Source organism: Hemibagrus wyckioides, linkage group LG12 (assembly GCF_019097595.1).
Source record: "Hemibagrus wyckioides isolate EC202008001 linkage group LG12, SWU_Hwy_1.0, whole genome shotgun sequence".
NCBI lineage: Eukaryota > Metazoa > Chordata > Actinopteri > Siluriformes > Bagridae > Hemibagrus > Hemibagrus wyckioides.
In genome coordinates this window covers 791,567-816,603 of record NC_080721.1, presented here as the reverse complement: position 1 = coordinate 816,603, position 25,037 = coordinate 791,567, and the positions used below count along the sequence as shown (strand labels likewise).

Here is a 25,037-nt window from a genome sequence, read left to right as displayed (position 1 = left end):
GTAGTCTGTAGATATCTAGGAAACAAAGAGTAAATAAAGTCTACGACAGCGCTGTCTTTTAGTAACATAACCAAACCGTTCTGGACACTATGAAATATTACTTAAGCCACCTTCTCAAGTACTGTCCCAAGTCGAACATGGACCAGAAAAAATCTGCTAGTTATTAGAGTCCGGGCTGAAGGGGTTTAATCACCGTGGTAAGGAACGTAGAAGCGGATACAGGGGTGTCAAAACTGTGTGATTTGCCGTTAAATGAAAGGAGAAGTCTGCAGGGATAGAGCATCCTGAATTTGACACCAGCGCTGTGTAGGTCGGCCTTGACTGATTAAACTGGTCTCGCCGTTTCTTAAGCTCCACTGAAAAGTCTGGGAATATCAAAATTCTGGATTCCTTGTAGTGCATCACTCCATGCTCATGTGATAGACGTAGGATTTCTTCTCTGGTTCGGAAACGGGGGTGCGAGGGAACGGTGTGCACGCTCAATCTCCGGCGTCAGAGTTAAGAACACAGCCATGAAGTCAGAGGGCTTGGGCGCTTCAGCATTCTCTGGGATTCCCAGTATACGGAGATCATTTCACCTGGAATGGTTTTCCAAATCCTCTGCCTTGTTCTTTAACTCCACATTATCCCTTTCCAGGGACCGACACTCTAAAATGTCGAGCCTTTCGTCCACACTGTTAATTGAGGTTTCAATGTCTTTAATTTTGGAGCTATGATTGGAAATAGTGGCTTGAAGTGTAGCTGTAGAGGCCTGGATTTCCGCAAGAAACTCAGATCTTAGTGAAGCAATTTCGTCGCGAATCGTTGTGGTAAGCATCTCTTTTAAAAGAGCTGGGGTCAGACTCGAGGCCTCGGCGGACTCAGCTTAAGTTAGCATTCAAAGTTTGCTGGCGTTTCTGGCGCTGTCTCAAGAAATTGAATATGTAATGTTCCCGTTAAATGATGAAACGAGATTAAATTCATGGAGCTGCTCCCGGGTGCGTCTCACTCCTTCAGTTGCATACCGGACGGGTGACTAGATTTTATCAACATGACCACATGAGTATGAAGTAAATCTGGCAGATTTTTTTTTGTTTGTTAAAGTCTAAAAAAACATTTAGAAATTACTTCACTAAACGATTGCTTAATGAGGTCTATTGTGCATCTCATTCCTTATATATGATGCATTAATGTTCTTCTGTGTAGAAACGAAGTCAGAGAATGAATGTATCGGGCCACCCTAGTTCTCCGCATCCATCCTCTTTAAATTCAGGTAGGCATGCTGATCAGTTTAACATGGAACAGCATGTGTCGTATTTCTGTAATATACCATTTACACTTTATATCATTTTACTTGATATATATATTTTATAACAAGGTACAAAAAGCTATCTAAAATATGAGTTATAATCTCTGCAGTGATCCACCGAACACAGCTGTGGTTCCATGGCCGCATCATGAGAGAGGAATCCCACCGTATGATGATGCAGCAGGGTCAGGTGGATGGGTAAGATGCTAGAATTACACATAAATTAGTGCGAGTTTGGGTGTCTATATGCATAATGCTTCAATAATTAAGATATTTGTTAAGTTTAGTCTTTTTTTTCTGAAGGTTGTTTCTTTTGCGGGATAGTCAAAGCAACCCAAAAGCTTTTGTTCTCACTCTGTGCCATCACCAGAAGGTCAGACACTTCCAGATCTTGCCTGTAAGTCTATATCCTCTATTCTGAGCTTTGTATGTCTCTAATATGAGTCATATTGTTCTGTGTGTCTTAAAATCTGGAGCAAACATTAAAAAAAAAACCTGTTGAAGGTCTGATCCCATTTCTCTTGTCAGTATGAAGAGGACGGTCAAATCTTCTTCAGCCTTGACGATGGTTCCACCAAGTTCATAGATCTAATCCACCTTGTAGAATTCTACCAACTTAACAGAGGAGTCCTACCCTGCAAACTCAAACATCCTTGCACTATGGTGGCCTTATGACCCTCCTCATATACTTTTGATCGAACTGACACTACATTCTTGCACCCATGGCTGAGAACAAAGCAAAAGACCAACCCAGTTTCTCAGTGTCCCTCTTCCTTGATAAGCTGACACTTTTGATGTCTCAGACATGAAGAACATTTTATGATTCTTTTATATCTTGCCTCTGGGATGGTTGCAGAACCAGCTGCTCACTTTGTCCAGTTAATATAACACTGCCAATTTATTTCTTGTTTTCCAACCCAGTGTTGGTCACTTCAAGATTTCATCCAAAAGAAGGCCTTGATGTCATCATTGCAGAAGATACTCTCACAACCAGATTGTCACATCTTTTCTTTTGCTTATGCCTTGTGATGTTACTTGATAAACTTTGATTGGTATTTGTGGGATTGCTGACAATTTCATACCTAGTATTTTGCACTTTCAAGCTGAAAACGGGTGGCCCACTTTATCATTAAAATGCCCCTGTCCTCATTTTATTCCCCCTCCTTCCCCTGGCTTCATGGTGAGTAAACCTCAGTGGGGAATTCCTGTGTGGTAATAGGATTATTGTGCAAGACAGACTTTCACTGAGCCTTGTCGGAGCTTCCTATTGACAAAATTACAGCTGACAGGTGATGCAACAAATTATGGATCAGCAGACCTGAAATACTGATTATCATCTCATCTGTTTTATTGTACTCAGTCTTCACCATGTCCTTGTTGCCTTAGAGACCTGAGTGCACTGGGATAAAGCTGCATTACATTTTGTCAGTCTGAAGACAGAGGCATTCCAAAGGGAAGTTCCACATGTTGCACATCTGGCTAGATAACAAATAATTTGAGCCATGCATCTTTTTACTTGTATTAGGGGGACAAAAAGTCAATTTTAATTGAAGTGCAATATTTTTAAGTTCAGTCTATGGTGGAATTAAGGAAACTTGACCCAGGCCCTGCGTGGCCACCTTAAAAACTTGACCCATGCTCAAGTTGCTGATTTTGACTACCCAGAGCACAATCACTGAGTTCAATGATTTGCCCTCTTCTGGCTATGTAGCAAGCTTTTATTGTTATTATTATTATTATTATTATTATTATTATTATTATTATTATTATTATTATTATTATTTCTACAAAATCTTGTATAGTTATAAATAAGAATAACCTTTATATCATTTTGCTGTCCTTGAGCCACGTGAACATATGAAAAGTGTTACAAGGCCCTATTTGTAGCTTGAATTAACATGAGATCTGATCATTTACAAAGCAGCATTAAGTAAATGACACAGAATGCTTTATGATCAGTCAGACCAGGGGTGTCAAAATTCCTACCCTGCAGCTTCTCTCAACACATTGCAATTTTTCCTTTTACCTGATGGTGGCAATAGACTGTGGTAAAAGAGTTAGCTTCTCTGACTACACCTGCAAAATAACTTACTGAATTATGTTTAATCATACAGACAAAAAACTTAACAGAAGGGGTGCACATGGTGCTTCTTCTAAACCATAAGCATACCTTTCCTGAATCCTGAATCATTAAAATTATATTCTGTATAGGAGTTATAAATAATATTTTGGTGATTGGCTTTCGAGAATCCCCTTGATGTGGACTAATCTGGAAAAATCCCCCTTTCAGAGTTAGATGACCTCCATCTCACCATTTCAGCAGGTAGAAATAAAATCTGTGTTGTCTGTTTGCATTACATTGCACAGCCATTGATGACCAATACTGCCAAAAATCCACCACAAATTATTCAGTTGCCAGAAACAAGACCTGGAGTTGTTTATGTTGCTGACTTACAGACTATCAGTGATGACACTCTTCTGCTTACTCCAGCGTGTTCACAGCTGGCAACATTTTCCCTAGCTAGCTGGCATATTTGCAAAATGATGTGTGTGTGTTTGTTGGGGAAAAGGAAATCTGATTACAATGTGTTTAAGTGCGAGACTGGATGGTTCATTATCCAGATTTTGATACACAGCTGTCAATTTACATGTTAACGTAAGATACAAATGGAGCCAAAGAGAAAATATGCACAACACTCAAAGAAGAATGTTTGCATTGTCAGGAGTTCTGAGAGAAATTAAAAGTCCTCTACATCTGTGTGGCACAGTTTCATGAGGAGATCTGCTCCTGCACCTAGTTTTGATGGAGAAGTAGTGCAAGCTTCAGACCTGTGAATATGCCACAGGAACAATGCGGCAGAATCCTCCATGTCCTACACTGGCCCAGCTATGACCACCTCCTACAGTTTGATCAAACTCATACAGCTGACTGTTAAACTGCTGTACACGCATCTAATAGAAGGTCGAACATGTGATCAAGAGATGTACAGTCTTATTGATGTTAGTCCTAGTTTTCTAATACACAGAAAAAAACAGGAGGTACACCAAGAAATTTCTCAACAGAGTAGAATAATTGAGTCTGCGCTTAATCTGTATCTGGAAAATCCCAGTGGCTAACCTTTCAGTGATGAACTTGAATAATGTGTTTTAAATATACTCAAAAGTGGTGCCATGCTGGTAAGGAAGTCAGATTTTGGTCACAGAGTAGTAAGTATGTAATGTATGGTCTACAGGGTGCATCCTGTAGTCAAGCCTCCATGATCCCAAGCTGATTAGAATGTACAGTCAGACCAGACTGAGATGTGATCTCTGCAACGGGAGCCTGAAAAGCCAATGGGGATAAAATTTTTAAAATTTTCAATCAGCTCAAATACAGTACACAGTGGGTCTCCTGAAGAATGGGCTCTACAGGTGACTTATTGTGAATCCTGTGTGCATTTACATGCAGTTCAAACAGCTTTAGTAGCAATATTTTGTGTGAAGCTTAAACACTAGATCTAACACTGTATTTATTTACATATCTACAAATATGTAAATGGGTTGGGCTCCCAAACAAAATGAAGACTGACTTGTTATATGGATGTTGTATACTTTGCATATTCTTTCTCAGTGATTTGTATCAGTGTGCATATTATTATGATATTATCTGTTCTCATTTATATGTCACAAAAGCCTTTTTATAAAACTATATTATATTAAGCTATGTTGTGTATGAGACTCTTGTATACAAGGTTTGCTTCAAATTCATCAGTGTTGGGTAGGTTACTTTGGAAATGTAATAGGTTACAGATTACAGGTTCCTCTGTTTAAAATGTAATAAGTCGTGTAACTTTTCACTTACTTTATAAAAGTAAAGTAACTGATTACATTTAATTACTTTTTGATTACTTTTAAGTTTCTAATGGATATTGTCAACTAAATCATTTCCAAACATTTATCCCAGGCAGGGTTAACCTTACAGTAGAACTCAACTCTGTTTACTGTTAGAATTTTAAATCTTTCATCACTTGAATTAAGATTATATTAATTTAATTTTAACCACAGCCACAAAACCAGACTTCAGAACAAAAACGGTTTAATACTGTTTTAGGAATCAGATCTTTGCATAGCTATGACAGGACACACTGGCAAGTAACAATGCCTTGGAAAAAAAAAAAATCTGTAAAGAGTCATCATAATGTACACTACAGCGCTAAAATAACTGAGTTATATTAGATCTGATACCAACACATTTACAAGGAGGAAAAGTGTGAGATATATATTTACTGTCAAAGGTTCAGAAATAGAAGTGTGCCTGGTAAAGGGAGCTAGGGACGATTTTAGGATTTTCATTTAAGAGGGGGCTCAGCCCCCAATGAGGGTATAATAGTAAAAATAAATAAATAAATAAAATAAAATAAAATAAAATAAAGGTTTCACTAACAGGGTAGGATGGTAAACTTAATGCAGCATTCCACTGTACTGCATAGATGTGTATAACATTTGAGTACTGAACAAGACAAATACGAGTCTTCCTGATCACACTCACACACACACACACATACACGCACATACACACACACACACACACACATACACACACACACACACACATATACACACTCACACACACATACACATACACACACTCACACACATACACACACATACGCATACACACACACACACATACACACACACACACACACACACACATATACACACACATATACACACACACTCACACACACATACACACACACACATACACACACACACACACACACACTCACTCACACACGCACACACACACACACACATACATACACACACACATACACACACGCATACATACACACACACACACACACACATACAGACACACACACATACTTGTCCTCTGATCCTCGCGGTCTGTGGATTGAAGAACGCGCTGAAAGACGGGGAGGACCCGAAGTCTGCCGCAGTTTTTACATTAAATATATTATAAAATAAAGAAAGGCTAGGTTCCATACCTGCAGATGCTTCCTCAGGTTCAACATTGAAGCCTTTGATGCTGAAAGCATTTTAACAGCCGGGAAACTAATTTTGCACTAAACTGTTATATTTGCCCCTTATTGGATTTCAGGATGAAATTATTTTTAAATTTCCAGGACTGAAATACATTTTTATCACTCGCCATGGTGGTCACTCTCAGACAGTGTATTGACCTAAAGCTTTCAGCGGCAATGTGGATTAATGTAATTGGCAGACGCTCCGCAAATTCAAACCAGAGAACCAATCAGAATCATCAGAAAGCACCGCTTTAACAAACTCAAACAACAAATTAATATTTATTCAACATATATTTTTTTAAAGAAAATATTCAGATGTAACTCCATTTGTAATCTTTAACATTTTCATAAGTAACTGTAATTTTAATTACACATTTTTCTAAATAACTGTAACGAGTTACTGTTACATTTTACAAGTTACTCCCCAACACTGAAATTCATTTCAGTATGAACATACAGCTCATGCGTGTATGACCATGGTATTGTCCTCGATTAAAGACTGAAGACCGAAGGTGCAGGCAGCATCACTGTGGGTCTGTTGCACCTTTGTCCAGAGGGATTTGCCACGTTGCAAGTTTTCTCTCTTGCTCTTGGTAACCGGGTTTTATATTTCTTTATTGCCATCTAGTGGTCATTTTCTAAACATGAAACGCATACATCATAGATTACAGACTACATACACTACCAGTTAAAAGTTTGGACACACCTTCTAATCCCATGTTCTTTCCTGATGTTTATTTCTTTCTACACTGTAAAACAATGCTGAAGGCAGCTGAAATCCACAATAATGTCCTTTGAACAGTTGATATTGAGATACACTATATTGCCAAAAGTATTCGCTCACCTGCCTTGACTCGCATATGAACTTAAGTGACATCCCATTCCTAATCCATAGGGTTCAATATAACGTCGGTCCACCCTTTGCAGCTATAACAGCTTCAACTCTTCTGGGAAGGCTGTCCACAAGGTTTAGGAGTGTGTTTATGGGAATTTTTGACCATTCTTCCAGAAGCGCATTTGTGAGGTCACACACTGATGTTGGACGAGAAGGCCTGGCTCTCAGTCTCCGCTCTAATTCATCCCAAAGGTGTTCTATCGGGTTGAGGTCAGAACTCTGTGCAGGCCAGTCAAGTTCATCCACACCAGACTCTGTCATCCATGTCTTTATGGACCTTGCTTTGGTCACTGGTGCACAGTCATGTTGGAAGAGGAAGGGGCCAGCTCCAAACTGTTCCCACAAAGTTGGGAGCATGGAATTGTCCAAAATGTCTTGGTATGCTGAAGCATTCAGAGTTCCTTTCACTGGAACTAAGGGGCCAAGCCCAGCTCCTGAAAAACAACCCCACACCATAATCCCCCCTCCACCAAACTTTACACTTGGCACAATGCAGTCAGACAAGTACCGTTCTCCTGGCAACCGCCAAACCCAGACTCGTCCATCAGATTGCCAGATGGAGAAGCGCGATTCGTCACTCCAGAGAACGCGTCTCCACTGCTCTAGAGTCCAGTGGCGGCGTGCTTTACACCACTGCATCCGACGCTTTGCATTGCACTTGGTGATGTATGGCTTGGATGCAGCTGCTCGGCCATGGAAACCCATTCCATGAAGTTCTCTGCGCACTGTTCTTGAGCTAATCTGAAGGCCACATGAAGTTTGGAGGTCTGTAGTGATTGACTCTGCAGAAAGTTGGCGACCTCTTCGCACTATGCGCCTCAGCATCCGCTGACCCCGCTCCGTCAGTTTACGTGGCCTACCACTTCGTGGCTGAGTTGCTGTCGTTCCCAAACACTTCCACGTTCTTATAATACAGCTGACAGTTGACTGTGGAATATTTAGGAGCGAGGAAATTTCACGACTGGATTTGTTGCACAGGTGGCATCCTATCACAGTTCCACGCTGGAATTCACTGAGCTCCTGAGAGCGACCCATTCTTTCACAAATGTTTGTAAAAACAGTCTGCATGCCTAGGTGCTTGATTTTATACACCTGTGGCCATGGAAGTGATTGGAACACCTGATTCTGATTATTTGGATGGGTGAGCGAATACTTTTGGCAATATAGTGTATGTCTGCTACTGACGCTCTGTAAAGCCTTCATAACGCCTCTAATCTGAGGTGCTGTTAATTGGTGATTTCTGAGGCTGGTGACTCTAAATGAACTTCTCCTCTGCAGCAGAGGTCAGTTTTGGTCTTGCTTTACTGGGATGGTCTTCATGTGAGCCAGGTTCATCATGGTGCTTGATGGGTTTTGCAAATGCACTTGACAATACTGTTCTTGCAAGAACTATTCCAGAACACCTGACCTTCGTGTCCTAAAATAACAACTGACTGTTGTTTTTGTTATTACATATGGATTACTGAAGTCCATGTGTGTTATTTCATAGTTTTGAAATCTCCAGTAGTGTTCTAGAATGTAGAAAATAAACAAAAAACACTGAATTAAAAGGTGTGTCCAAACTTTTGACTGGTAGTGTATAAGCGCTATTTAATTATAAAAGCGTTAGAGACACCAGAAGCACATTATACCATAGACAACCTAGTGAAGATTTTATTCAGGTCACATCAATCTACGATAATAAATTAAAAACTATGTGAATAGTTTGTTATTCTAATGTCAGCAATGTCTAAAAATTTTGTTTATTTATTACCTTCTTAACCAGAGAGGGTCTCATAACAGCATTTATTACTCAGTAATATCAAACTGCAAAGTAGGAGAATAAAAACATATCTAAAGTAGTGTTCACATTATCGTGGAAAAGGTTTCATGCCTAAGCTGTATTTTTGTATTATATTTAAACACATTTTTTTTTATATATATTTATTGCACCCACCCACACACGCAATAGAAAAAAATCGTTTTAAACGATTACAAGATTACATCCGCTTGAAAATAACGTGACTGCTCACAAATTTCCTTCAAAATCCTGAGTGATTGAAGTTGTGGTTGCTCGCTCTGCACCTGGATTTCAACACACCCAGACATTCTCCTTCTACCTTTTTGTTAGTAAAGAGCGTTTGACTTATTTGCAATTCCTTGGTCTTTGCACGTTCGCTTTGTAAACACTGTAAAAACCAGAGATAGTGCTAGACAAGCTTTTGTGGTTAAAAAGTATACAATTTTTAAAATTTTTCTAAGAAAATGACCAATCATTTGGCTAGATACAGTGAGGGGAAAAAATTATTCGATCCCCTGCTGATTTTGTACGTTTCCCCACTGACAAAGAAATGATCAGTCTGTAATTTTAATGGTAGGTTTATCTGAACAGTGGGAAACAGAATAACAACAAAAAAAAAATCCAGAAAAATGCATTTCAGAAAAGTTATATATTGATTTGCATTTTATTGAGTGAAATAAGTATTTGATCCCTTTGCAAAACATGACTTAGTACTTGGTGGCAAACCCTTGTTGGCAATCACAGACGTCAGACATTTCTAGTAGTTGGCTACCAGGTTTGCACACATCTCACATCTCAAGGAATTTGGGCCCACTCCTCTTTGTAGATCCTCTCCAAGTCATTAAGGTTTTGTGGCTGACCCTTCAGCTCCCTCCACAGATTTTCTATGGGATTAAGATCTGGAGACTGGCTAGGCCACTACAGGACATTGTCAGGCTGGAATATCCATCCACGACCCATTTTAAATGCCCTGGCTGAGGGAAGGAGGTTCTCACTCAAGATTTGACGGTACATGGCTCTGTCCATCGTCCCTTTGATGCGGTGCGGTTGTCCTGTCCCCTTAGCAGAAAAACACCCCCAAAGCATAATGTTTCCACCTCCATGTTTGATGGTGGGGATGGTCTTCTTGGAGTCATAGGCAGCGTTCCTCCTCCTCCAAACACGGCGAGTTGAGTTGATGCCAAAGAGCTGGATTTTGGTCTCATTTGACCACAACACTTTCACCCAGTTCTCCTCTGAATCATTCAGATGTTCACTGGCAAACTTCAGATGGTCCTGTACATGTGCTTTCTTTAGCAGGGGGACCTTGCGGGTGCTACTGGATTTCAGTCTTTCACGTCGTAGTGTGTTACCAATTGTTTTCTTGGTGACTGTGGTCCCAGCTGCCTTGAGATCATTCACAAAATCCTCCAGTGTAATTCTGGGCTGATTCCTCGCCATTCTCATGATCATTGAAACTCCATGAGGTGAGATCTTGCATGGAGCCCCAGACCGAGGAAGACTGACAGTCCTTTTGTGTTTCTTCCATTTGGGAATAATCACACCAACTGTTGTCACCTTCTCACCAAGCTGCTTGGCGATGGTCTTGTAGCTCATTCCAGCCTTGTGTAGGTCTACAATCTTGTCCCTGACATCCATGGACAGCTCTTTGGTCTTGACCATGATGGAGAGTTTGGAATCTGATTGATTGCTTCCTTCTGTGGACAGGTGTCTTTCATACAGGTAACGAGCTGAGATTAAGAGCACTCCCCGAGAGTGCTCCTACTGTAATCTCAGCTCCTTACCTGTATAAAAGACACCTGGGAGCCAGAAATCTTTCTGATTGATAGGGGATCAAATACTTATTTCACTCATTAAAATGCAAATCAATGTATAACTTGTACAAAATCAGCAGGGGATCAAATTATTTTTTCCCTCACTGTAAGAACCTTCTTCCTCGGCTGGGATAGTTAAGAGCCCTCTGAAGCTGCCCCATTGAAGTCCACTATATGGAGAAAAATATATGGAGTTTTTCCTCATAAAACATTTCTACAACTGAAGAAAGAAAGACATGGAGGTGAGTAAATTATTTGTACATTTTTGTTCTGGAAGTGAACTTCTCCTTTAATATAATCTAATTATTAATTAAATAACTGGATCTTGTTGATATTCACAATTCACAGTTATCAACATTTTGCCATTTTTCTTTCATTTTGTTGCCTATAATTAATTGAATATACATTTCATTTGTACCCATACACCATCCCATATTATCCTGATATCTTTTGCTCCTCCAGACAAATTAAAAACCTACAGGACTCTATTAATCCATTGTTCAGGCCTATAACACTGTAATACACATACCACATCCCTGCCGTATATATACACTTACTCGTCTCTCTTTGTGTGTCTACATGAATACACCTTTCAGCCTTTGAATGTGTTTACTCTCATTTGCCTACATAAGTGTAAAGCTTTTGCAAATGCAGTCATGCAACTGACAATATCCATAATTCTAAGGCAGAGAGACTATCTAAAAAAAGAATAGATTTTGCTTTGACACAATTATGGTGCAGTTTGCTTAACAAAGGCCAATAATTTTACCTTCACTTTTGTTAACTGTGTTGAAGACACACTGTACACATATGCACTTTTATTTTGCCAAATTTATTTCCCTCTGTCGAGTATGAAAAATTATTGAGTGGAATCGATTCCCATCCTTTGTAATCACCACTGGAATTCCAAAATTCCAATTTCCAAAAAGTCACACCGAATACCTAATACCTATTTAATCTGTTTTTGTCCTTTACTGCCCTCTACTGTACAAAATTAGCCACTAAATGGCAGACAGAAACATGAGAAAAAGTCAAGTGCCATGTAGACTGTTACTGTAACCTGAAATAGAAGTCTGTAACATGCTTAAACAGATGGCTTGTTGGCCTATGGGTATGATTCTCGCTTTGGGTGTGACAGGTCCCAGATTCAAATCCTGAATGAGCCCAAATGTTTTCAATACAGCAATCCATTATTTATTCAGTGCTTGTTCTCAGTACGTATGTGTCTGTGTCTGTCTGTGCACAACTCATACTGTCATCAGAAGTAATATTGACCAAAACCTGCATTTACTGTAGTTGGATACTGCTGTTAATTCAACCTTAGTTTCCATTGTCAATAAAAATATACAGCATGAGCATGTTTTCTGCTTTCAAACAACTTAAATGTGAACATGAATACAACCAAAAATGTACTAATACATTACTATTTTACTTCAGATGAAACTAATAATTTTCTTAGAGGCAAATTAATTAACAAAATAACACTAAATAGACAGTCAAGTTCTCCTCCAAAGACACATTTATTCTGTATTTTAAAATATACATTACTACCCACAAAATGCATTTTAAATCCAGAAACATAAAAAAGTGTAGTGCACAACAAAAACACTTAAAGCAGAAAAATAAAAACTGCATCATGTCAATTATGGTCTTTGGAGATTTTTTCTGTAACATTTTCCATCAGGTAAATATTATCATGTTAAACTGTACATCTCTGCTTTAGTTTGAAACTTGAGATGTGTAATGTTCTATATGCTAAGAACTGCACAAACACTATCCATATTTAAAACGTGTCAACATTAGTGACCTGAGTGTCAGAATGCAACGTCACTTTAAAACAAATGCAAGCCTAAGAAGAAGAAATCAGCAAAGGAAATACTGTTCATGGTAATGCCATGTTTGTTCCATGTAAAAGTCACAATGACTGTAATATTGCACTAGCTGGTTACCATCACTTGCTGGTATAATACACAAAAGGTATTAATATTATAGTAACATACTTAAAACAGACAAAACAAGAAACAAAGGCCTGCGTTGAATTACTTCCCTCTCAATTCAAATGTAACAATGTTTTATTTGAATACAAGCTCTAAAATAGAATGAAACATGCTATATCCAAATGTATATAATGACTTATCAGACATTTAAAGCTTGACACTGAGACTGAAAAGCCTGCGTGACATGAAGTCCATTAAGGACTTCCACACCTTCAATCACAATCCCAATTTCCTGTGGTGCCTGGAGAGGATTTCCTTCTTCTCTAAAGACAAACATGGCCATGGTGCACCTCTCAAGTTCAGATACTGCTTCGTCCTTCTGAACAACCTGATGCAAGCCATTTATCGGAAAAGTTGTTATATTTGACAAAACCAGTGTGTGCATATTTAGTGTGTGATATACAGACGTAAAAATCACATAATTATTGATCACTGTGAGAGTGCAAAAATCACCTAGGATGATTTATTGCATATTTAGGTCAAATGATGTCAAGGAACTGTCCAAAACAATTGGTAATATCAGATATTTCACTAGAAATTCCAGTAATAAAATTGTGCATAATTGAGACAGATGATCAACACAACTTCACTCAGACTGAGCTGTCGGGTCGGTGTGGAGCTGGAGTCAGATTTTAGTAGTGAGTACAGTAGAATTTTATTCCACAAAAGACAGTGAAGGTGGACTCATCAGAGAACAATACATGTTTCACATTGTCCACAGCCCAAGATTTTTGCTGCTGGCACCATTGAAACCGACATTGGCACGAGTGACCAAAGGTTTGGCTATAGCAGCCCGGCCATGTACATTGACCCTGTGGAGCTCCCGACGGACAGTTTTGGTGGAAACAGGAGAGTTGAGGTGCACATTTAATTCTGCAGTGAGTTGGGCAGCTGTGGTTTTATGTTTTTTGGATACAATCCGGGTTAGCACCCGGACATCCCTTTCAGACAGCTTCCTCTTGCGTCCACAGTTACTCCTGTTGGATGTGGTCCGTCCTTCTTGGTGGTATGCTGACATTACCCTGGATACCGTGGCTCTTGATACATCACAAAGACTTGCTGTCTTAGTCACAGATGCGCCAGCGAGACGTGCACCAACAATTTGTCCTCTTTTGAACTCTGATATGTCTCCCATAATGTTGTGTGCATTGCAATATTTTAAGCAAAACTGTGCTATTACTCTGCTAATTAAACCTTCATACTCTGCTCTTACTGGTGGAATGTGCAATCAATGAAGATTGGCCACCAGGCTGGTCAAATTTAGCCATGAAACCTCCAACACTAAATTGGCCAGTGTTTCAGTTTCATTGTCCAACCCGTGTGTGTGTGTGTGTGTGTGTGTATATATATGTGTATATATATATATATATATATATGTGTATATATATATATATATATATATATATATATATATATATATATATATATATATAACAAAAGGGAAAAGGGAGGGGTTTACTCAAAATGGTATTATAATTGCCCAGACTGACCAATAGCAACACATGTCTCAGCCAATCACAGGTGATCTTTCTGTTTTGAAAATTGTGCTTTCATCCAGTAGGTACTGTAGAACATTCAAGGTGGTTTCATTCATATGCTAATTCACATTTCGCACCTTGTACCTCCACACACCTCCCTCCCCATACACCCCATGGTATGATAACAACTGTTTCTGTCACTCGCAAACAGGAACTTCCCAGGCTGTGAATTGTCGATAACTGCCGGTGATTGGAGAGGTCATCAGGCGGGGACAAAAATCTGTGTTGAAGTTGACTCGGGTGATCACACACTCATTGCAGTTGTCTTTGAGATCTTGATCGATGATCCTGTCCAGCAGTTTTCCCGTCACAGCATGGATGATGGCTAGCATGGTGACGGATATGCACCCGTCAGTTTCATCGCTCGTAGACAGATAGGTTAGATTTCTTTTTCCTAGGGAATCACCTGTGTTTTCATCGTCTTTACAACCAGAACAGGTCGCATCTTTACCCACAGAAGTGGCCGAGCTGTAGAAGAATGCGTTGAATTCCTGAGACATTTCTTTCCCAGATGTTCAGAAGGTTTTAACTCAAAGTTTATTCGGTCTATACACCCTATAAAGCGTTAGGGCGGAGTCAGTAAAAGGTTTGGTTTCTGCTCAGTCTTGAAAGATTATTGAATCGGAAAAGTTCCTCTAGTTTTACTCTTCCATTTCTTTGATTTTCTCCACTTTTTGGAATAATTCGTCGATTTGATTAAAGTACTGTTTTAGTACCAACTGGTAAGTTCGTACCTCAGTTCGCAGTTCTCTTTGTTTTCCGATGCATAGGCTTCGGTAGTAGTGGTAGAAATGTGCAGTGAAACCTGGTTCTTGGAGAAATTTGTTGCTCTTATGCAGTATGTCTGATGCGGAGATGCAAAGTTTTTCCATTTCCGTTTGTAGGCCTCCAGTGAAAAGAAATCCATTCGAATGATGTAGTCAAAGTCTTTACACCATTTACTTTTCCAGTCACACTGATTAAAAATTACGGTCTCAGTAGCGCTGCTCCAGTGGATGTGCCCCAGTCCCGATAGTTTGTAAAGCATTACGTCTACTGATTCTACATTGAAATAAATGATAATGACCAGTATTGAATATTTTCATGCTCTAAAATGTTTGCAAATCTAGCCAAAGTAGATTGCAATTTTTTTCGGTACATCAGGACAAGTGGCCATAGTTGTGCTCAAAGAATCTATGATATTCTACATGCAGAGACAAAGTATTTCAAGGGAAAAATTGGGGGTGTGTCGGGTGTGTCAGGTGTGTGTGTGTGATTGTGGGGTGTTGATGGTTTATGACCCCTTCAAGGACAAAACTTCCATAGGAATTCAGAGGTGTGACTGCGTGACCCCTTCAGGAGATAAACTTACAACTTCTATATTTTTTCAATAGAAACATTAACCATATACAAAAGGTTAAGTATATGTATATATGTGTGTGTGTCATGTGCAGGTGTGTTTGTGTGGGTGATTGTGGGGTTGTTGATGGTTTACGTAACCTTCAAGAGATAAACTTTTATGTTTTTTTCAATAAAAACATTAACCATATACAAATGGTTAAGTATATGCTTATGTGTTTGTGTTAGCTGTAGGAGTTGTGTGTGAGACCTTTAGGAGTTGAAAATCAGCTGTCCTCATTGGATGAAGGTTATGTCTGATTATGATGTGATTATGACTATGATCTGATTATGACGATCTGATTATGATGTAGACAAATCTGATTGGATGAAAAAGGGGGGCAGGATCTTGTGACAGACAAATCTGATTGGATGAAAGGGGGTGGGACATTGTGACATGGACAATTCTGATTGGATGAAAAGGGGCGGGGCATTGTGATGTGGATTCTGATTGGCTCTCCAGACCTGTCAAAACTAGTTTGATGGAATATACCAACCATATTCTCTCTGGGGAGGGGTATGTAACTACCCAGAACTTGGTTACTGAGCCTTTTAATTGAAATGTCACTACCATGCTCTAGGGGGCTCTATGTTGTATTTCCCCTCTTGTATATAGCCAGGTAAAGGGAGAGAAGAAGGGAGAATGGTTTGGGGGAAAGGGAGGTATTGTCTTCTCTAGTGCTTACCTAGCCATAATCAGTCTTGATTGGAAAACTTTGGTTTCAGGCCTAGTCACATGGACTCTTTATGTACTGTCTTTCTTTAGTGGCTGGCTGAAATGCATGTGTATGCCTTTGGGTTTCTGTGTTGCAGTGGTTATGTTCTGGGGGGTTTGTTTATGAAAAATGCTTTGTGTGTCTTTTCATATAAACTCATACTTTTGGTGTATATGGTGCTGGGATTATGTATTTAGGTTTTAGCACAAGGGTTGATTAGTAATCTGGTCGGTGAGTCCCTCCCACAAATTTGTGTAGCTTGTCTCCTCAGAAATTAGTAGGAAGACTGTTACACTACAGTCATCAATAGGCATGATTTTTCTCTAAATGAATATTTGACCTTGTACAGAAGAGAGATGATCACTTTTACAAATCTTTTTTTACAACACAAGGAGACATGAACATTGAGGAATTTATGTAGTAAATGTTTCTTTTATAAATAATTAAAGTAAAACAATAAAAAAAAAACAGATTTAGAGGTCACATTTTTCATTTACGACTGTAGTATTTTTTTTCTACTTTCACCTCGTGAAACACAACTCTCTTTGGTTGTTTGTGCCAATTTCACTGTGACGTTCCCTGTATTCAGATGATCCTTCAGTTTCTGGTTGATCTGAAGAACAGAATAAGATGTTTATTACTATAATGTAGGATACAGACTCTTCTGTAGAAAAAAATTATACAAACCTGAATACAATCAGAATATAGTTTTTTATATGCCGGAGTTTGATGATCACTGGAAAATGTAGATTATAATTCTTCTGAAGAATGAGACCCACCTGCTACAAGATGTGTGCCTTTACTGCAGGATCATTCACATCCTCATAGGACTGGACCTTCACTATTTGTTGTTGTCCTGTGATTACTAAATGCAGAAACAATAACTAATAAATTATCATTCTGAATTCAGTTTAATTTTCCTATATACAGACTGAATAAAACATTAACTCACCTGAGTAACAGAAGAAAGGCATTATGTCTGAACACAGTGCATCAGCAGCCAGACTGTTATTTAAATAACCACAGTTTTCTTGCCACAGGGCATTATCAGGTTTTCCAATCATCCAGCTGATGGTAGAGAAATTCATTTTGTCTGTCCACTTCCAGGAGTCTGTGAACAGACCAAACCAAGTCCAAGCAGAGATCAGTCCCATAATAACTGAGTCTTCGGTTGCATCTCTGGAGCTGGCCAAGTCTGTGTGATGCAGTCTACAGTAAGCCTGAGCGTCACGCCATGCCATAGTAGTAGAAATGTAAATGTACTGCTGATTTCCAGTTTTACTGTCTGAATTAAAAAAAAACACACGATAAAACATGAGTATTCAGGAAATTTTGTTACTTTAAAAAAAATAAAAGTTACAGATTAAAACATTAAAAGGCAATATTTAAAAAACAAAACAAAAAAACATACGTGTCAGAATTTTATTAGTCACTGTGCATGCAGATCCAGACCACCAGAGGGAGCCTTCGCCCGAATATTGACTGTGTACACCTGGTTTCCGGTTTCTAGGGCTTTTAAGCAGCGTGCTCCCTCTATTGTACGTGAAGTATCGTTTCCTAGCATCATATACCAAGCCTTGCATATTGCCTGATTTATCTTTGATGTGTATGATCCTTGCCTGTCTGCCTAGATTACGAGTTTCGGTTTCTGTTTCTGTTTTGATCGCCTAGTGTTTTGCTTTTCTGGTTTTGACCTTTTGCCTGCTTACCTGTTTATGATTCTGCCTGCTGTCGTCAATAACATCCGGATTCAGACACTCATGCTTCCAGCGAGTCCTTAAAATTACAAAACAGCATTTTCTATTGACAAATAGGAAAGTGACCAGTAAGTGGATTCTTACCATCAAAACATACAGAGGGGAATAGTACAGTACAGACCTGATCCAACCATTGTTGAGTTCAGGTGATACCCATCTTGTAGTTCCCACTGGCTCATTTCCGATGGACCAACGCTAGCTGTTGATGTCATTGTAGAGTCCAATCCAAGCACTGGAACTGAATAGTTGTCTCTGTGCTTCATTCTGAAGTCGGATCATGTTGTCATTACTGTCGATGAGAGCCAGATCACTCCAGGTTTTCCCCTGCTGGATCAGATAGTACTTATGAGGGACAAAGGGAACCACTCCTGTGGAAGAGAGATTTAAAGGTTTCATCAATGTTAGGACTTTTAGAAATTAGGTTTTTGAAATACTACTAATGTTCTGGTTCAATCTTTTCAATGTGAATGATCTTTTTCTCATAAATATTTTTACTTAGTTGCAACAGATCTTATTTTAGGAGTAATAATTTTGGTTGTGATGAAAGCTCTGTATATAAAAATTATTATAAAAATTTGCCAAAATGTGCCAATTTTTTTGACTAAAAATCAATTAATAGCGTATATAATTAAATGATTTCAAATGTAAATGAAAAATGTATTAACAAGAATGTTAATGAAATCTTTGAATAAAATTTTATGATTTTGTTTTTTACAAAAATATGTTTGTCCACTTTTATAAATCCTTATTGTGACAGTTTATCAAAGCCAAATAAATCAATTGCCAAAATAAATCAATTCCCTGACAAAGAAAACAAGCTTGATGTTATGGGAATGCCCCAGTGGAAGCATGTGTGAACACATGAAAATTTCATTGGTTCAAAAAGGGGGTCACTTATCCCCAGATTTTAATTCTGTGAAGGAAGACATCAGGCATGCCAGGAAGTGTGGAAAGCTATACACACTCAACTCCAGGTCTAAACTGTAACACCCAGTGAATGTGTGCAGAGAGGACTTGGCCCTGCATGATGCTATAATCCTGGGTGGGCCCTGATACCTAAAGGTGAGTCCATCCCATGTGCCTCATATGACTGAGCAATGTCATCTCTAATCCAATGAGAGATTTGCTGCTTGGAGAAGGGTCATCAAAGCAGACAGAGTTTCAGGGTCAGGAACTTCTCAGAGTCTGACTTAATAGGCTCAAAGGGGGCTTGTAATAACCCCTTCAGGACCACAGAGAGGTCACAGGAGGGAATTTGTGGTCTGCAAGAAGGCCTCAGACATCTAGTAGCCAAATAGCCAACCATTATAGCACTGGAAAAGGGATTGTGGTAATAAAAGCCCTTGATCTTGAGCTTGAACGATCTCATGTTCTGAAGGCCCAAAGAAATGATATTGCCTGCAGCTGCCATGAGACCTTATAACCTTGGCAGCTGCAGCTCCAGATCTTGGCTTAGCTTGATGCTGTTCACATTTGCAAGGATTGAATCCACACAAGCAGGAGACAGATGTTCCTGTGTACCTGATTTGTGATATAATGATTCTGTGCATCAATATTACATCTGTATGAAATCAAAATACAGTTGTACAGCTTGGATGTACTGCCAGGTGCACCTTCTCCCTGAAACACTGGAGATTTTAGGGGTGCCCCTGAAGAGCATCAGAGTGGGTTGAGGACCAAGTGAAGAAGTACAGTAGTCTGAAGGAGCCACGCTGAAGGAGACTGATCCTAGATACCTGATCCCCCATGTGTCAGGCCCTATTTTTGGCGGTCTTTTTCTGGGAGATGATCGTCTCTTCCCAGCTGAGGCTGACACAGTGTGTGATGGCCAGCTCCTCGACTGGTAGAGGCCCCCCCCTCCAGGATATGGCAAGGAAGTCCTTGAACGTCAAGTATAGGTTCTTTCATGATCAGCACCTCAGAGTGAAGATCTGGGGAAAAAAGGAAGGTTGAGATGCAGAGGTAGCATGTGGCCTGATGTCAGAAAGCAGTCATCAAGTACAGCGCAGATACAGTGCTATATTACCCATCAAGCCAATCTAAGTACAATTTAGCCACCACACATATAACTACCTTGAACAGCACCTCAAAAACAACCAAAAGAAGGAGGCTGCTCTAAGATTTATCACCAACATAAAGCTCCACAGAGCCTGATGCAGTGTAAAGTCCTCGTTTGGCTCGGTGGAAATGAAAGAGCCAGCTTTTGAGTATATAAAAACATACTTATTTATAATACTTATTAAAATCATCTTTCAATTGACATCAAGGTTGTATTTGTAAAATGTAGTAGCACAGTCACTTGTGTTTACTTTGTAGCATACGCAGTGTCACAATTTTTTTCTGTGTTCAAATTTGCCGCTTGATGTTGGAATTGTGTTTAGGTGGAAATGGTTTTAGAAGTCTTAGAGCTGAGCTTCTTCCCTTTCTTCTGGTAAAAACTGTCAGGAGTTCTATGCTTAAGAGAGGATAAGTGCTAAGGAAAAAAATGAATTTTTAGAAGGGGTTTGAAGAAACTTATGAAGATAAGGGATCTAGTAAACAAGTTGGTGATTTTAAAGAGGAAATTATTCTAATTAGTTATTTATCTTAAAGGGGACTGTCAGACTGTCATGTATAGTCAATTTTTTTTTTCTGCCTGACTTTCAATTATACCTTTGAAATAATTCAAGTGCTGTGCATGTTTCAGAAAATTCTTCATAACTCATGGTTTGCTGGAGAATCTGAAAGGTAGAGGTTAATGAATGAGTGTTAAAATCTCTGAACACTCTTACGTAAAATAGTGACACTGGCCCCGGGGGCATATTCTGAATTCCTCTGTGAATTTCAGATTCAAACCTAGTTGTTTTTCTAGACAAAGAAAAAATTGTGAGAGACACAAATAATGTTTATAATATGAATACATAATTTTACTAAAATAAATATTATTAAACTACGGCAAGATGGCAGAGCATTTGACTGTATTGCTTCACTTCCTGCGTCACTTCCTGTGTTTGAAGCGCCTACCGTGAGTTCTTGCCTGTTTCGGCGTTTTTTATTCAAAGTTTATATGGTCTAATTTTTTCTCTTTTGCCTGAATATTTTATGCTGTGAGGTTTCGGTTCTAAATCTTTACTTGCATATTGCAGTTAATTGTTCTTTTGTTTTCTCTCGGGAGAAGCCTTTTTTCCGGTTTTCATACAGCAATTTGAGGAAAACCCTCTCCGGATCTTTTAATTATCAGGATAAACTCATTCAAAAGGTATGTGATCATACAGTATGACTAACTTTCAGCTTGTACAGTAGTGAGCTGCAGGATGTTTAGTAATTCTTCCTCCGTCGTTAGTGTTAATTTTACCTGTGATAAATGTACGCTAGTTAGCTCTCTGACGGAGAAGATATTAGCTTTAGAGGTGCGCATCCAGACACTAGAGAGGGTTAGTGATGGTGAGAGCAGTGTAGTGTCTGTAGGAGGAAGTCTGGATGGCTTAGGTGGAGTTAGTAACCCCTCAACTCCGGCATTAGAGCCCTCACAGCGGGGCGAATGGGTGACGACTTGGCGGCATAGTTGCAAAGCCAAGGCTAACGCTAAGGCTCACCCACAGAAGCACATATCCAACAGGTTTGCTCTCCTCAGTGAAGCACCCACTGAGAAACCTGAAAGAGCTCTGGTTATAGGAGACTCAATTTTAAGGCATGTGAAATTAGCTAGGCCTTTAGGGGCTCCAGCAGCACAGGTTAGGTGTATTCCGGGAGCCAGGGCGCCGGACATTGCAGGTAATCTCAGGGTCCTAGGCAAGCACAGGTTCTCCTGATAGTTTTCCATGTAGGAGCTAATGATATACGCCTTCGTCAGTCTGAGGTTACTAAGAGTAATGTTGTAGAGGTGTGTAAATTAGCGAAGGCGATGTCCGATGCTGTAGTATGCTCTGGCCCCATCCCAATGTGGCGTGGCGATGTAGCTTACAGCAGGTTATGGTCGCTGAACTGCTGGATGTCCAGGTGGTGCTCTGAAAACAATGTGGGCTTCATAGATAATTGGAGCTCTTTTGAGGGCAATGCTGGCCTGTTAGGACGGGACGGTGTCCATCCCACTCGGGAGGGTGCTGCTCTCATTTCTTGCAGTATAGCACATAGTCTTAGAGCAGATCTAGTTAGTCGGTGACAATCCAGGGCCAGGGAGCAGACAAGCAGGTTAATCCGACCATCTGCTGGCTGCAATGAGTCGTCCCTCAGGGTTCATAACATTGAGACTGTGTCTGTTCCCCGAACCAAACGAAAATGTTTTAACAATAAGAAAATTTGTTTTAGTAACCTGATTAACATAAAACTAGATCATAGTGAATGCACAGCCAGCACCTTTGATCTGAAGCTAGGACTGTTAAATATAAGATCTCTGTCAACTAAAGCACTTATTATTAATGAATTACTGGTGATGATTAATGAGGAGTAATGATTACTGATCAGGAGTTCAGTGTTCTTTGCTTAACAGAAACATGGATTAAACAAAACGAGTATGTAGCATTAAAATGAAGCTTGCCCAGCTGGTTTTAGCTATATACATCAACCGCATCTAACAGGCAGGGGAGGAGGTGTTGCAGTTATTCATGATAATAATCTAGGCGCCACACAAAAACCCATATATCAATTCAACACATTTGAAGTTCTTTATACTAACCTAACGTATGCAACTACAAATAAGTTCACAGAGTCAATTCCACTAATTGTTGTTTACAATTGTTGTAGACATCGTTTCTTATAGACGTCCTCAACGACAGGGAGTGGGGTCCCAATGATGCGTTGGGCGGTTTTCACCACCCTTTGAATCGATTTACGGTCCGAGACAGAGCAGTTCCCGTACCAGATGTAATACAGCTGGTTAGGATGCTGTCTACTGCACAACGGTGGAAATTGTTCATTATGTCCGTAGAGAGGTGATTCTTCCTCAGTAATCTCAGGAAGAAGAGACGCTGGGATGCTTTCTTGAGCAGACTGGAGTTATGCTGTCATAGCTAGTCTTGCCGGAGTCCCTGCCTGAACTTTATACATAATCTTACATTGTCTTTAAACATCACACGATCAGAATCATACTTAATATCTTTCTCTTCCTCTCTCTGTCTTTCTCTGTGGAGCTATACACCCCAATCCTGAGTTCCCAGTGTTTCCCAGTTTCCAGTGTGACCACTGCCTCTACCCCTGGTTGGAGTCTCATCGCTTGGTGGTGCCCATTGATGCTGTAGATGGATCTGTGTGGACCAGGAGACAGCCATGGACAGAGCCACTTGGGGACTTTCACACCATCACAGATCTGCCATTTCATGTCAGCTTGTGACAGCAAAGAAATAGTATCTATAATGACCTTAGAAACTACAATGACCCAATAGTTCCTCATGGGTCATTGATTGCTGTTGAAGAAAGGACATTAATCAGCTACAGTTACGTTATTTACTGTTTAGTGTCACCCAAATGAGGATGGGTTCCCTTCTGAGCCTGGTTCCTCTCAAGGTTTCTTCCTTATTCCATCCCAGGGAGTTTTTCCTTGCCACCGTCGCCACAGGCTTGCTCATTAGGGATAAAATAGGGATAAAATAGTTTAATAATTAAATTTAATAATTTTATTCTTATTTCGAGTTATTTAGTTATTTTTTATTTTCATTTTCCCCTCCCCTTTCTCTGTTTTTCTTCTTTTGTAAAGCTGCTTTGAGACAATGTTCATTGTAAAAGGTGCTATACAAAAGTTGAATTGAATTGAATTTGTTGCAGTAGCTTTACCGGTGCTTTGTTTGTTGTTTTGTGCACGTGTTGTTTCTCGTCTTGTGTATATCCTCTTGGGCGAACAAGACCTACAGCCAGCACAATCTCCTTACGATTAGGAGTTTATGAGCGAAGTGTTACAGCTGAGTTTCTCCACTCACACTACATTCCAGTAGAATGTAGCAAGGAGTCCCAGCTCTCCATGGATTATCATCCCCGGCAAAAATGAGGCAAAAGGTGGCACTGTGAGAGGAACCGAAGCAACCTGGCTTCATTCATCCATTCCGGAATTAGCTATCGAGCAAACAGGCTACACCACACCGCGTCATGATAGGACATCAGACTCTGGTAAGAGTCTGTGTATATCAATAACAACTGGTGTACTAATACTGTAACTGTAGACAGTCACTGCACCCTGGACCTAAGAGTCAATTTTCCCTACACCCTAAATATGCAACTCCACTTAGAAGAACAGCTTTATGTTTCAGCAAAGTTTTAATGTTTAATTTGCAAATCTTTAGAAGTAAAGTTTCTTCTGGCTCATGCTTTCCTTAGCATTTTTCCCGCTTCTCTGCCACGCATGGACCCAGCATGCACTGAGGGGCATCGGGGCAGCGTCCCTTTTTCGTGCATTTCCTATTATCTCATTCAATTAACATATGCACAAAAATCACAGGGGTTTTCCATAAGCTTGCACACTATTGTCCAAACCACTTGGTTACATTTATAAAGGTTGTCCTGGTGGAGCCACTTTTCTTTAGGCCTGTCCTCACATTCTGCAGATTCTCCTGGCAACTGCACTATTCCAAATATGGTCCATACTGTTGGTGACATTTACATTTTACTTTTCATATGTTTTTACTTTAAGATTCTTCCTAAAATCTGGTTTATGTTAATTCTATTTTTATGTCCCAGTCATAAAAAAGCATTTAACTGCACAATACACTGTGAATGACTGTATGTGTGACCAGTAAAATGTGAATTTTGAATTAATGAAAAGAAAACTAAGTCTTCACTGTCCAGCACAATGGACAGATGAAACTGACTTGCACTTGAAGCCGTGAACAGATCAGAAATTTTTGCAACATTTCACCGATTCTTCTTGAAATGCT

The 25,037-nt window shown here is 39.6% G+C and overlaps 2 protein-coding genes and 1 long non-coding RNA gene across 10 annotated transcripts in view; 1 reads left to right on the top strand and 2 right to left on the bottom strand.

Moving 5' to 3' along the window:
• The window catches only part of grb10a (growth factor receptor-bound protein 10a), a 41,807-nt gene extending 36,820 nt beyond the window's left edge, over positions 1-4,987 (top strand). For all 8 annotated transcript variants that reach the window (XM_058405214.1, XM_058405211.1, XM_058405212.1 and 5 more), the window contains 4 exons: positions 1,186-1,252; positions 1,399-1,486; positions 1,592-1,685; positions 1,817-4,987. In XM_058405214.1, coding sequence (XP_058261197.1) covers positions 1,186-1,252; positions 1,399-1,486; positions 1,592-1,685; positions 1,817-1,963 — 396 coding nt within the window. In that variant the 3' untranslated portion in view covers positions 1,964-4,987. The remainder of the gene's footprint in view (positions 1-1,185; positions 1,253-1,398; positions 1,487-1,591; positions 1,686-1,816) is intronic.
• The window catches only part of s100u (S100 calcium binding protein U), a 282,508-nt gene extending 264,221 nt beyond the window's left edge, over positions 1-18,287 (bottom strand). The window contains exon 1 of the mRNA XM_058405225.1: positions 18,280-18,287. Within this exon, the coding sequence (XP_058261208.1) occupies positions 18,280-18,282 (3 nt within the window). The 5' untranslated portion in view covers positions 18,283-18,287. The remainder of the gene's footprint in view (positions 1-18,279) is intronic.
• LOC131362898 (uncharacterized) lies at positions 16,935-18,276 on the bottom strand. The gene is made up of 4 exons (XR_009206252.1): positions 18,148-18,276; positions 17,391-17,723; positions 17,218-17,303; positions 16,935-17,051 (listed from the first exon to the last, which is right to left on the bottom strand). It is a non-coding gene; the product is annotated as an uncharacterized LOC131362898 (long non-coding RNA).
• Positions 18,288-25,037: the final 6,750 nt, after the last annotated feature.